A 14,413-nucleotide genomic window follows, 5' to 3' on the forward strand; every position below is an offset into this window, starting at 1 on the left:
AATATTGGCACGGGAAAAGGAATGTCTCAAGCTGGCTTTGCTGTCAAAGTCAGCTCACTGTGCAGCTGAACCCTTCATCTGAGGCTCTGCTTTATCCAACTGTATCAGCCCAGTAAGGCAGTAGGGCCTCTCCTTTTGCTTGCTTAGCAAAATATAAAGCCCTAGGAAGGAGGGAGCAGTACCTCGAATGCAGGAAGAAGTTCCTGGGGCTCCTGGAGCCCCCCCTGGCTCTCCTTGTCTGCCTACGGTACACCCAAAGGAACTGCTCTGTGCGCAAGGCTGTTCCACTTCTAATCCTCTTTTTGCAAATAATGCATATTTCTGATCACCGGGATCAGGCTGTGGATGTCCCTGCTCGTTGCAGTTGGACTTGACGACCTCTGAAGGTCCCTTCCAACTCAAAACGATTCCGTGATTCTCAAAAAGCAAGTAAGCAAACAAACGGAAACCTCGAGTGGAGCAAAACTGAAAATGCGCATGCTGGGCAGCCTCTCGACAGAGGATCTGTTTAGAAAATAGAAAACCCTTCAGCTGTTCCTGAAGTGCATTAGGATGAATAAGCATATTTTTTCCCCGAAGTCAAAAGCAAGTGCAGCCACAATGCTTTTGTGCAGAGCTTTGTTAGAAATGGTAGCGGCGAAAAGTTCAGACTTGGCATACGTGTCTTTCTCAGCTTGGAAAACATTAAACTGAACAAACTCCTGCCTGTTCCTGGCTGTGCAGTCCAAGATGTGATTAAGTACAGAGGAATGCAATTCAGGGAAGACATGAATGGAGCGAGTGCTCTGCATAAATGGTTCTACGCTATGGCTGTTCCCTCCTAATGGGGCAGCAGGAACACAGGAAAAACTGCAGATCCCCGTGACAATTTTCTCAACTGCTATTTTTGAAAGTATCTATTTACTACGAGTCAGAAATAACCAAAAAAATATCCAAGTGCTATTCGCTGTCTTAGTTTGTCTTGCACATCTGACAGCACTTTGTAGAACTGTAGAATCACAGAATCGTTTGAGTTGGAAGGCCCCTTTAAAGGTCATCTTGTCCAACCCCCTGGGAATTAATAGGGACACCCACAGCTCCATCAGGTGCTCAGAGCCCCGTCCAGCCTGACTTTGGGTGTTCTCAGGGACATCCACCACCTCTTGGGATAACCTATTCCAATACTTCATAGAAGAGAATCATTGAATCATTAAGGTTGGAAAAGACCTCCAAGACCATCAAGCCCAACAATCAACTCATTATCATCATGCCTACTCATAGAATCATTAAGGTTGGGAAAGACCTTGCTCCCAATACAGTGTTAAATGCTCAACATTTAAGTGGCTCTTCTGGAGTCTTTCTGGGTTTGACATCCTTTAGGCGGCCCATAAACATGGTTTGTGGCGTGGAGGCACAAACTCAAAGCTTACTCTGAAGCTAAATCTGTCTATAGGAGTGAATTGAATCATGCCCAGGAGTGCTTCTGGCACTGCAACAAGGTAATTTACAGCAGTGAAGTGTGAGAATGCTCGTTGGCACAGCTTTGACACTTTTCAGCCATCACATTCCCCAGCACTCCCAAGCACGCTGTGGGGACCATCCCCAGTGCTGCATGCAGCCACCAGGTCCTGCAGACCAAGGTGTTCCTGTGCCAGCTGGCTTCAGAATCACAGAACTTTTCCATGCACACAGACTTAGCCTGTGAGACTCAAGAACTGCTGCAATTCTTTTCAGCTTAATTGGGCAGGTAGAGCTGCCAGTGTGGTAGGCGAGCAAAGGTACTCTTCTAAATTTCACAGAGTCATGAAGGTTGGAAAAAACCACTAAAGGTCATTGAGTCCAATCACCACCATGCCTACTGACCGTGTCCCTGAATAGCATCACAGAATCATTAAGGTAGGAGAAGACCTCTAAGATCATCAAGTCCAACTGTCACCCAGCCCCACTGTGCCCACTTTGGAGGATGCCAAAACATACACAGCAGTCCCAGATTCAGATATCAGCACACTGAGGCTTCTTCACGGCTCTTCAAGGTCAGGAATTACCCTCTCTGCAGAAAACTGGGGCTCCCAAGAGCCCATCTGTGGGGTTGAGGAACAACCCTCCCACGATGTCCATGACCTCATGAGTGTGGTTTGGTGACAGCGTGCCCGCTTTTTCCATTTGGTAACACAACCTCAACACTCAAGAGCCTCATCTGCTCTGCAACGCTGTACGGTTCCCACCATCTTCTGAAAGGAAAAGATTTCCATTCCAGTCTTTAAACACTCCCATGTGAGCTCCTCTGCTGTGAGGCTGTTTCTGTGCCTGTCTGGCACCAGATCAGTTCTCTTGACGCTCTTCTGGATTTGTTGTATGCATTGTACTACATGCCAGAGACACGATACATGTGATGTACATCTCCGTGAATTCCTTTAACGTTCCTCTGAATATCGAACAGCACAGCTCCAATGGCTGTTCGTTTGACAATAAAACAAAGGTTTTAATATTTAGCAGATTATTTAAGTCTCTCACCAGCTGTGACATGAACATGGTCCTGTTGTAAATTAGGATCTATGCTGGAAAAGAACTTTATTAGCTAGGACACAACAATTTTAGCAGTGGGAGAGAACAGTGTGATGGGTTATGTGGCTTAATACTCCATTACTGAAATAATCTCTTTATACAGTATTTTTTCTTTCAGGATGTGATCAGGATGGGCCCAACTCATTTGAAGGAGTCCCTCAGTGCCACATTTCCAAATTTCTTGAATACCTCCAGCAAGTGAGCCCACCACCTCCCTATGCAGCCTGTTCCAGTTCCAGACCACCCTTTTGAAGAAGGAATTGTTCTTAACATCCATCCTGTCCATGCTTAGCTGGGCACGTTCAGCCCTTGGAATGCATGGTGAAGTTGCTATCCCTGGAGGTGTTCAAGAAATGTGGAGATCATAGAATCATAGAATCACCAAGGTTGGAAAAGACCTCAAAGCTCATCCAGTCCAACCGTTCACCCATTACCAACAGCTCCCACTAAACCATGTCCCTCGACACAACATCCAGCCTTTCCTTGAACACCCCCAGGCTCGGTGACTCCACCACCTCCCTGGGCAGTCCATTCCAGTGCCCAGAATGTGTCCAGATGTTCCAGTGTCCAGAGATGTGGCCTTTAAGGACATGCATGGTTTGTGGGCACGGTGGGGATGGGTTGGACTTGGTGATCTGAGAGGTGTTCTTCAACTTGAATGACTCCATGACTCTGCGTTGTCTTTATGAACATTATGGCATTTTCTTCAGGAAGTCTTTTTTTGCTGGTCATGAAACTTGCTTGAATACAGCCAGGAAAACTGATCCTCTTTGACTCATCCCCTGTAACTGTTCTTAGCAATACTGCGAAGATGGGATATAATTTGCTGCTCTAGCAGAAAAGGGAAATCAGAAATTCCTGAAGTGGATGCTAATGCTACTGCTTTTGATGTGCGGCCAGTCCTGAATCAGAGACTGCTCAATTGATTTGCCTCTTACTTACCTTAATCCTTCATGTAAATGGATGTTGTCACCACATAATCGATCCATCTCATCAGAGGGTGAGAGGATCATCCCTTCAGATCGCTGAGGCCTTCTCTTCCATGGCTCCCAGGCAGTGTTCCACATTTCTTCCCATCTGTGCTTCAGCTGTTTCTGGACTAGACTGTAGCCTTTTGTGAAGTACCAACCAGACCAGGCTTTTCTTCCATGCCTGATGGGCAGGGGAAGGGCTGGCTGAGCACGTGTTAGACTGGGACAGTTTTAAAGATATTCTTACAGAGGGAAGATGCAACTCTACAACCACTACAACGGGCAGAGGTTGTAAAGGGCAGTGTGACGCTTGATAATATTTTAAGAATGCTTCAGTTGGCTTTAAGCCAAACTGTCACAAACAGTTCAGGCACATTTGCTATGGAGAAAACGCATGACATGAAGTCCTGAAGACATCTGGAAGTGGGGGTATGGTTCAATGAATCCTTCTGGACTTCAAACTGGAGATGTTCCATTCATGCCTTTCCGGAACAGCGCTGACACCAATTCACAGTGTGACTGTGTAGAGCTGCTAGTGGTGACACAAGTCCAGCTGGAAGACACCCGCTGGGGGTTTGCCTCAAGGGTTGACACTGGAGCCACAACTATTTAGGATCTTCAGTAATGATTTAGATGAAAGGAGAGCACTCACCCCCAATGAGTGCAAAACTGTGAGAGCAGCAGATAACACCAGATGGTTGGAGTGCCATTAGAGGGACCTTGGCAGACCTCACCAAACTGGTTAGTGTCCCATCCCTGGAGACAGCCAAGGTGAGGCTGAACGGGGATCTGAGAGCCTGATCCAGCTGTAGGTGCCCCTGCTCACTGCAGGGAGTTGGACTAGATGGCCTTTGAAGGTCCCTTCCAACTCAAACAATTCCAAATCTTTCTCAGTGCCATACCACCTAGAGGATGAAGGAAAGGCTGTGGGTCTTATCTGCCTAGATTTTAGTACAGCCTTTGTCTCTGTCTTCCATGGTATTCCCCTGCAGAAGTTGGCAGATGGGAGTCACCGTCCCTGGAGGTGTTCCAGAACCACAGAGATGTGGCACTGAGGGACACGGTCAGTGGGCGTAATAAGATGGGCTGGGGTTGGTGATGTCAGAGGACTTTTCCAACCTGAAAGATCCTATGATTCTATCCAGTGAAAGGGCCAGATGCGCTTTTATAGTTAGGAGAACAATTTCGGTCTATTTCAGCCTACATAAACATAAGGATGTAAATTTTCCACTCCTACCGATTAGCAGCGTGCCCTTTGGCTGGCCAAAATCTGCTTTCCTGAGTTTCAGATCCTTTTTGGCTCATTCGTCATCAATTCCAACAGAACGGGACTGGCAGCCTAACAATGTACTGACATTATTTTAGCACTCAGTTTTGGCTCTCTTATCCTCTTACTAACACACTGCTCCAGGGATTGAGAGGAAGTAAAATTGGGCAAGTTATTCACTTGATCTCCTATTTACCCTATTTTTCTATATTCAGAATCAGGATGAATATCATAGCGGAGGAAAAACAAGATAATAACATGCAGCACTTCCACGTAGAGCATTATTCCTAGCAAAGATGGTGGGTAAGAAAATGACATACAGTGACAGTATGACAGTACAAAATAGGAGGACAGGGACTGAGGCATGTTGGCTCTTTCCTTTCTCCAGGAAATTCCTTAAGATTGGTGCCATGTGCTGCAATCTGTCCCCTTCCCTAAGCCAAAGGATTTCTGCAAGGTGCCTTGGCAGACCCAGGGATAAATCTTTACTGGAAGGATCACCTAAAGACAAACTGATCTCCAACAGGAGATGCACACTTACCTCAATCTTATTTTTAAGTTGATGGCAGAATTATAATAAAAAGCCACCCCAAAATTACCCAAAGTGAATTTCAGCACATGTAGCTTTGAAGCGTTTTCAGCAATCGAAAATACGAAGAAATATAGATTTAATTACCAAAAAAAAAAAAAAAAAATCACAATAATTTCCAATTAATGTATCTGATAAGATGTAAAAGAAACCCCAACAATCAGAAACACGGGACTGACTGATCGCCATTAATGCTCTGCGTACAAGGAAAAACATGCTCAAAAATGCTGGAAATTTGTTCTGCTGGAGGGAGACGCTGAACATCTGGCTGTTCCTGAGAAAAGCAAAAGGGCTCCCTCTGGAGTGGATTCCGAAATCAACACAGTACTCAGATTTTAATAGGTGGGCAGCAGAAATGAAAATCAGTAACAAAGCAAACGCGTTCTTGCCTCTTGTTGGTTTGCTCACCCTGCGTACAGTGAGCACAGCGGACTAATTCAAGCAGACTATACCATGATTGAGAGATATGGATCCATGCCTAGAATATTAAGTCATTAATTAGTTTTCATGCATGGGCTTGTATGTGGCAAAGAGGCAAATTAAGGATACCTGAAGAGACAAGAAAGCTTTCCTAGTGAGGAAAACACTCCAAGGAGTTGCCAAGAAAACACATTACAAAGCCAGCTGAGAATCCAAATTTTCAACCCTGGATGGTCATGCACAATTGTATGAAAACCCAACATGGCCACCGCTTGCGTGCTCACAGCAATCAACTTCATTTGGAAGGGAGAGAGGAAAAGCTTTATGGATGTACACAAAACCATGCTCTGCTGAATAATCACGGGGGTTGCTTTCAAACTCACCCGTGACGAAGACCCTCCCATTCCCGTGGCTTATTTGCATACAAGCCAGTGAACAGAAATTTGTATTTTCATGCAGAAAGAAGAAAAAAGATCACCTACAAACTGAAGTCAACTTACTGCCTGTTTTTGCTCTTCTTCCTATAATGGTTGGCAAAAGATAAAGGTGAAGAAAGAAACAGGATAGATTAATTACCATGTTACAAGGGAACACGCATACACATAATATACAACAGATCCAATGAAGGAGGAGAACGTGGCAAACTGTAGGAACATCTGCAGTCACAAACAGAAACAATCAAGTTGGGTTAAGAGCTACATGGGAATGTAAAGGTGTAATCTGTCCCATTTTAAAAGATTACTTTTGTCTAAATGGCCATCGGTGTTTGGGAACATTGGAAACATGGAATGCATATCACTGTGGGCTAGGACTCTCTTCCTGTCCTAGACTCAGAAACGACTCTCCAAATGTCTTCAAGACAACCTTGCTTTCAGACTGAAAAGCTTGCCAATGCCACTTGAGGTGTGCAATCAATGCACTGCTTCTGGTTCCCTGCCATCACGAAGACTGAAAATGTCATAACCTGAGAGGCAAAGTATCACCTTTCTGATCATGGAGTGAGCACTGGGCCTGTAGTGAGCTCTGCAGATTGGGTTTCAAAAGGGCAAATTTATGCGAATTGGGCTCTTTGGGTTTTTGAACTAAATCATACCTACAATGGGAGAAGAGAAACTGGGAGGCACTAGAGTCAAAGATATAAAGTAGATACAAAGATGGAGAGAATGATATTGCTGTTGCAATTCAACTTTGATCAGTACAGAGCACGCTAATTTGAAAGAACAAAAATGGTGAAATATGGACGAATTTATGCTCTTTTGAATCAGAGCAATGCATGCTATGACCCTTCTGAGCCAGTGGGATCACTCTCCAACATCAACCATACAAGCATTTCTCGTGCCACTGTGCAAAATCATAGCAATCACTGAAATATCACATAATCGAGAGTTACTTTCTAAGTCAAATGCTTTCACACATTTTGTCCTTGCCTATATAAGAATGGGCTTCATAACAGTGGGTACACTGTGGTTGTTACATGAGTTTGCTTCCACAGAGGAAGACAGCAGCTGTGGTGGGGTAGCAACAGTGTGCATTACAAGGAAAGGTTGGCAGTGGGTTTTTTTTTGTTTTGTTTTGTTTTGTTTGTTTGTTTTGTGCAGAATCAGCATTTCCAGTTTTTTTTTGAAGATAACAGCATGCATTCTCCCCAGTGGTGGCTTTGCACAAAGTGCAGAGAGCAGCAGGACTGCTCCCCAGTGCATCTCTCAAGAAAGCAGTTCATGCAATTAAAATGAATGGAATAGAAGTTGCTTCTGACCTTGAAAGGCTGGGATCCCTGTATCCCCCTTCTCTCATTTATGCCCTGACCACCCAGAGCCTGACCTCAAATTCAGATTGGGTTCTTCTCACCAACCACTACCCCAAAAAAGAGTGACGTGTTCCTGAGGGCACTGCAGAGATGTCTGGTAACGTAATAATCCCTCCCACATAATCCCTCATTTCTGAGTAGATACTTTTGTTTTTTCTCCCAAGGTTTGGGATTCAGGTGCACATTTAAGTACTGATGCAGCAGAACGTGGTGCCCGTGAGCCATGAGCCCCACCAGCTGCTGGTGCCCTTCCCTTGCTCCCACATTTCCAGTTTTTCCTTCTCCCGGCGCAAGGACTCACAGGACCAGATGGTGAGCCAGGACAGGGAAAAGATCTTAAACAACCTCCACTCTACAAAAAAAAAAGTTGTTAGTTTGAAAAATGAGGCTTCAGCATTAACTACAGATGTGGGGAAAAAAAAAAAAAGCCACACAAAAAAACTTCTCAAGAAGTTGCAGTGCTCTGCAAGAAGAACCAAGCATTTGTAAGATAAATCATCAAATCAGCCAGTGAGGAAATTACCATTGAGGAAATAGAAAAAAGTGAAATGGGATCTGTCTGCTGAACATCCTCCTAGCTTAAGGCAAAAACCCTGCAAGAAGGCAGACAATCATCACCACTGACTGCTTATTACAAGAGTGCAGGCTAATGGCACTAGGTGATTACGTGAGACTTCAGGATAAAAATGGACAGCTAAGCCAATAGCCTGGATGAGGAAAAGAAGAGAAAAATGATTTGAACAGGGCAGCTGAGGGCACTGCGGGCAGATGAGAGGCAGGCAGGCTGCTGAAGAGTTGGACTCGATGATCCTTATGGGTCCCTTTCAATTTGGGGTAGAATCACAGAATCACGTATTCACAGAATCACTGAGGTTAGAAAAGACCTCCAAGATCACCAAGCCCAATCCCAACCCATTCCCACCACGCTCACTGACCATGCCCCTCAGTGCCACATCCACCCTTTTCTTGAACACCTCCCTTGGCAGCTTGCTCCAATGCCCGAACGTTCTTTGAGATAAGAAATTTTTCCTAATACCCAACTTGGATACTCTATGAATCTATGAAACTGGTGCTGGTTGACATCTGGATGGAGCTTGGTGGTCATCTGGTGATGAGTGTCAATTTGAGGAACACAACCTTGCCCTAAGGAACTCACAGTGAGCTTCAAGACGCATTGGACAGTGCAGCAAAATACCACTGCCAGCATTTAGAGAAGAGCTGAGTGCAACCAGAGCATGTACTGGACAATCCTCCAATACATCCCCACCATGGTGGAATCAAGTCCTTCCGATGATGCCAAGTCACCGTCTGTTCTTCTGTAGGCAGAAGAACAAGGAGAGATGTGGAGCTCTGTGTGAAGAGCAACCTGAAGCGCAGTGTGGGAAGATGGATTTCAGGTTGGATATTAGGAAATATTTCATCTCATAAAGAGCAGTGCTGCAGTGGCACAGCTGCCCAGCGAGGTGGTGGGGTCACCAAACCTGGAGGTGTTCAATGTGAAGAATGTGGAGATGTGGCACTGAGAGATGTGGGCAGGGAGCATGGTGGGGTGGGTTAACAGCTGGCCCATTCTGAGCATTATATTGAGTCAATTTTCAGTGTATAGAGGTCATAAGTGAGAATGAACAAAATGGCAGAGAGCAAAAAAAAATCAGAAAAGGCGTAAAGGAATTCTGTGACAAATAATGCTGGAGAAATCACCAGGGTAGAGTGAAAACTCACCCTTTTCATTGTAACTAACAGCACCCAGTGAAAACAAAGATGCCCAATATCAGCTAATCACCTTGTCTCCTCTGTATTTAATGGAAAAAACCAGATGAACCCACAGAGAACAACAATGCCTTTCCTCCCTTCCCTTTTACAGAGGGAGCTGGGATACCAGACATTCAAATAACCAAAGTTAAGATCAATCCAACTCTAAATGGTGAACTGAAGGCAGCATTAAAAATGCAGAAAATACTGTATAAGAAAATGGAAAAAACATAAAAGCTTAACAGCTGATCTAAATTATAAATGAAAACTTTTAAGTGCGCCAAATGACAAGAGAAGATAAAACTTGAACTAAAAATTCATGTCTGACAGGGCTAAAACCACCAAAAAGGAGACTTTGAAATGAACACATACCAGAGGTGGTGTGCACTGCTTCTTGATAGCAAAGATGGTAACATTTTTAGTATAGGAGCAGGAATTACTGTTTCTTCTCTGTGTTTGAGTAACAGGAGGATAAAGTGCCTCCCCCTGGGAGTCAGAGAAAAGCTTTCCACCAATACTGAGAAAAGGTGTTAAAGAGGATCTGCTGGTGTTTTTAGATCAACAAGGCTGTAATTACATGAGTGGTTATCTTGTCCAGCCAAGGTAATCTTTAACAGACTCCAGAATACCAAGGATTGGGATGTGCTGTAGTAGTGATACTCAAAAAGGAAGACAAGGCAACTCATTAAATGCAAACATCTTGCCCCGTCATTAATTCACTGAGGTGCTGATACAAGGCTCGAGTCGTAAGCAACATATGAAGCTTCATGGCTTCACAGAAAATAGGTCTTGCCAAATAAATCTGATTTTGTTGTTTGGATCGCGTTACAAGTTTGACTTCTAAAGGAGCTGCACAGATGCAATGTATCTCACTATGAGGGAACTTACTGGTGACACCCCATTAACCAGGTAGCACTGCTCACAACAAACAAGGCACATCAAGTGCAGCGAGAATGGGACAACTACAGATTTCAGAGAAAAGATTGAAAAGGGCCACCAGTGACATATCTGCAAAGGGAAAAACCAGGGACACCAAGAACTCCTTCATTTAATGGAGGGAGAACCCTATGGAATCATGGAATCATTAAGGTTGGAAAAGACCTCTAAGATCATCAAGTCCCACCGTAACGCAACACGTAAAACCAAGTAATGACAAAATGGCCACGGGCTCTTGGGATAACTCAGGTTGGAGGGGACCTCAGGAGGTCTCCGGTCCAATCTCCTCCCAGGACAGAATCAACTTCATCCCAGGCAGGTTGCTTAGGGCCCTGTCCAGTTGGGTTTCAGAAACCTCCAAGCATGGAGCTGGCACAGCCCCTCAGGGTTCCCCAGCATCCTCCTGGGGAAGCTCTTCCTCATCCCTGTCCCATTTCTCCCATTGCATACTGTATCTCTTAGATCAAAAACACTTCGAGTGAGGACAGTGTTTTCCCATTCGTTTTATAGAATGAGACCCGTGTCCAGTTTGAAGAATGCAAAGAAGAAATGCACAACAATATTTCAGAGTCTGGTGATGAACTGTGAGCTTAGCTCTAGCAGTAGGCTCTGAAAAGAATAATCAGAAATCCAAAGAATAACGTATGCTGTAGATTAGCACACCACCGAGTGATGAAACAGAGAGACCCAACCAACACTGGGTTGGTGCACTACTGCTTTGTGAAACACACTGCCATGCTTTGCCAAGAGGAGCTGCTATACAGCTGCTCTGTATATAATGTATTTTCCAATTACGCTCAGGAGAATGGAAATGTCACCCACAACACCGTGCAGATTGTTACCAAATCTAACACTTCTCCAAAACCTTCCAATGCTCTTGGCATTTTAACCCCCAAAGCAGCATATGAATCTGAAATATCACTGACCATCTGCACCCACGTGCGGAGCCCACAACGAAACGACTTTTTGCAAACTCCTTCTATTCCTTATAAAGGTTTTATAAAGGTAAGACAGCAGTGCAGGAGTGTCAGAACAGGGAACCCCAGACTGTGGAGAGGACGCACTGCATTTCCGACTCCCAGTGCCTTACTTTGAGTAGCTTCATCAGCCCTTCGAGCTGCACCATCAGTTCCCTTCTGCTTTCCTGAAGCGCAGACATCCTCTGTTCCAGCTCATCCTTTCTCTGCCTGTTCAGGTGACGGGAGAGAATTCAGAAAAGAAACTCTGAGTATTTAGAAATTCAGGAAATTCACAGATATAATCTCTTCTTTTTGTCACTCCCTTCTGCTTTCAATTCATAAACATACAGCAAAACACTGTACAACAGCCACAAATCCTATCCATAACAGTCTCTCCACTTATACTCTACAAATCTACAGTTAGCATCTTGGCAGTAGGAAGACTTTTTATTTATTTTGTGTTTGCACATTTGGATTTTGTGTTGAGGGACATGGTTTAGTGAGTACTATTGGTGATAGGTGGATGGTTGGACTGGATGATCTTGAAGGTCTTTTCCAACCTTGGTGATTCTGTGATATTTTTTTCTTTTCAGAGGGCTGTATTTTGAGAAAAAAAGCCAACTTCCTTTTCAGAACACTCTGCACATCAGAGCCAGGCGTCCTGCAGAGCCTTCAGAATGAGCTATGGGAGGAAAGAAAGAAAGGAAAAGAGCAGAGAAGAGCAGAAAAGGCTGCAGATGTTTGGATCTATCACCTCTCTGGATGGAGGCTCGGCAGAGCTATTTCTGCCCAGCAATGTCACATGCAGAGCCCAAAACCCATGGAGAAGAATAGGAGGCAATAAGTGTCTTTCCCTTTCCTTGGCATCAAAAAACCACTGCACTTCTGCAGATGCCTATCTGGGGGAGATGTAAGGAAACGTGGCCATATGGTTCTGCTTTATACGTAAAAAAATAGTGGCTAATATAAAGGGAAATTCAAAGACAAACTGTCAACACGTGTCAGAAGTTCATTCTCTGATACGATTTAAGAAATGCCGGACCCCACAAATCACAGCCATAGGTATTAATAAATAACAGTAAGGAAAAACAGATGGGCACGGCTTCTCCATTCACTCACGGTTATTTTTGTGAATACCATAACGTCTCACTCCAGAGTTAAAGGCACCACGTACTGCAGACCGAATTTGTGGATGGTGCCTGTGTTCTTCCACAGTGCGCAATGGATACAGCATTCTGGGAATTCCAATAAACCGATCGGACATCAGAATCTGGAACTCAGACTGCATCAATCCAGTGAGTGCAGCAAGCTTTTGTTATGGTGGCTGTGTCATACAGCAAGCACTCACCCCAGCCAGAAAACTGTTCAGGTCACCTTATAGAATTCTTTCTATACTGGTTCTTAAAAATACAGAAAACTATGAAGTATTTGCTATTTCAGGCATTTTAAAAATGTACATTTTGGAGAACGTGGTTACTAAGTGCCCACACCTGTCACAAAAAGAAGGCAATAAGGAGATGGCAGAATACCCCAAGTTGGAGGGGCCCCATAAGGATCATCGAGTCCAACTGTGCTGTGATGGTACATTCATCGTCACCTGGAATATGAGCACCTGATGGAGCTGTGGGTGTCCCTGTTCTCTGCAGGAGAGTGGGTGCAAAGGGCCTTTAGAGGTCCTTTCCAATTCAAGCCATTCTATGACTCCACAAATACTGTAAAAATCAGCATATTGAATATGTACGGCTCTCTCAATGCAGCTGTTAATTAAGAATCAACACCCATGTGTCCATCTGACTTCAGCTGACATTATCTGTTCTCTTTTTCGATGGCTTTTGGTGAAGAAAGAAGAGGAACTGCTTATCAATGACAAAAGACGTTCAGTGATATAAAACAAAAATGACAGCCCCCAGGGACATAAATGGAGAGATGCAGCCTGAGGCTCATGCCTGGAACAAACTGGTCATGGCACCTGTGTATAAATCAGCATCCTGAGCATTCGTAAGCAGAAGAAACAAAGAACATCAGGGCACTCATCCAAGGTTACATTTGCCAACAATGTGGTAGAGCTGACTCATGCCTACGGGCTGTGCTGTCTGCAGATTCTTCAACCTGGGACAAGTTGATTTTCCACTGATTAACGTTTTTGTGCTTTTGTAGCCTAAATTCTACACAGCAGTTGAGATAATTTGGTAACGCGTGCTTCGATGAAATCAGGGGCAAGGTCAGCCAGAAAAGGAGACATAAGGTTTGGAAACAGCACTGGGCGTGGGAAGGTCAGAAATAACACACAGACTTTTAGTCCTCTGAGCACAGACAGAGCACAGACACCAACTAGAAATCACATTAAGGTATCAAGGGAAATAGTATCTCCTTCATCTCTAAAAGGGTAAATATGGCACAGAAGGACGTGGGCAGTGGGCATGGTGGGAAGGGTTGGGGTTGGACTTGGTGATCTTAGAGGTTTTTTCCCACATTAATGATTCTATTATTCTAAAATAAAAACTTGAGTGTCTGACATGGATGATTCAGCCATCAGGGAGGGTCTGGCAGGAGCACAACAGGGAAAAAATTCTTATGTCATGTGATGCAGAAGGCCAGACTGAAAATCAGGATGGCTCTTGGCCGTTTGTGCATGCATTTTTCTGTGCAGTCACCCTTCTGTCCTTTAGTGTATCTCCTACGCGACGATTGCGTTCACGAACTTGAAAGCCAGAAGTGACTGCAATGACCATTCAGGTTTCTCTGCTAACAAAATACAGCTCAAATTCCTCCCAGTTAGCTTTATTTTTGAAGAACACCTACAGAAAAACTCACTGCTCTTGTGATTATTGCCTCACTTCAGAAAACACGTGCTTTTATTGTGGTCTGAATGTGCCTTGTTTCCTGTTTAAGCTCTTGGTCCTTATTGCATCTTTCTCTGCTGGAGCAAACACACACCAAGCTGCCTCACAGTATCCCTTTCTGCAGCTCTTGCTTAATGTCTGTTGACATCTTCTGCATCCTCTCCAGTTCTTAAGCATTTAAAAAATATGTACATACCTACATGAAGCACATGAAGCTGAAAAATATCTGTGCTGCTGTCAATAGGTAAGAGGATGAAAATATCAGCAAGATGTGAGATATCAGCAAGATATGAGATATGAAAAGTACTAAAATAGAGCAGGATCT

General features: G+C 44.3%; 1 protein-coding gene across 1 annotated transcript in view; it reads right to left on the reverse strand.

Annotated features, from left to right (window-relative positions):
- DTNB (dystrobrevin beta) overlaps positions 1 to 14,413 on the reverse strand; it is a gene marked incomplete at both ends in the record, with an annotated part of 126,144 nt that overhangs the window by 26,006 nt on the left and 85,725 nt on the right. The window contains 2 exons of the mRNA XM_079532659.1: positions 6,292 to 6,312; positions 11,377 to 11,473. Of these exons, the coding sequence (XP_079388785.1) occupies positions 6,292 to 6,312; positions 11,377 to 11,473 (118 nt within the window). The remainder of the gene's footprint in view (positions 1 to 6,291; positions 6,313 to 11,376; positions 11,474 to 14,413) is intronic.

The sequence above is a fragment of the Tetrao urogallus genome (genome assembly GCF_951394365.1).
Source record: "Tetrao urogallus genome assembly, chromosome: 2".
NCBI classification, from domain to species: domain Eukaryota; kingdom Metazoa; phylum Chordata; class Aves; order Galliformes; family Phasianidae; genus Tetrao; species Tetrao urogallus.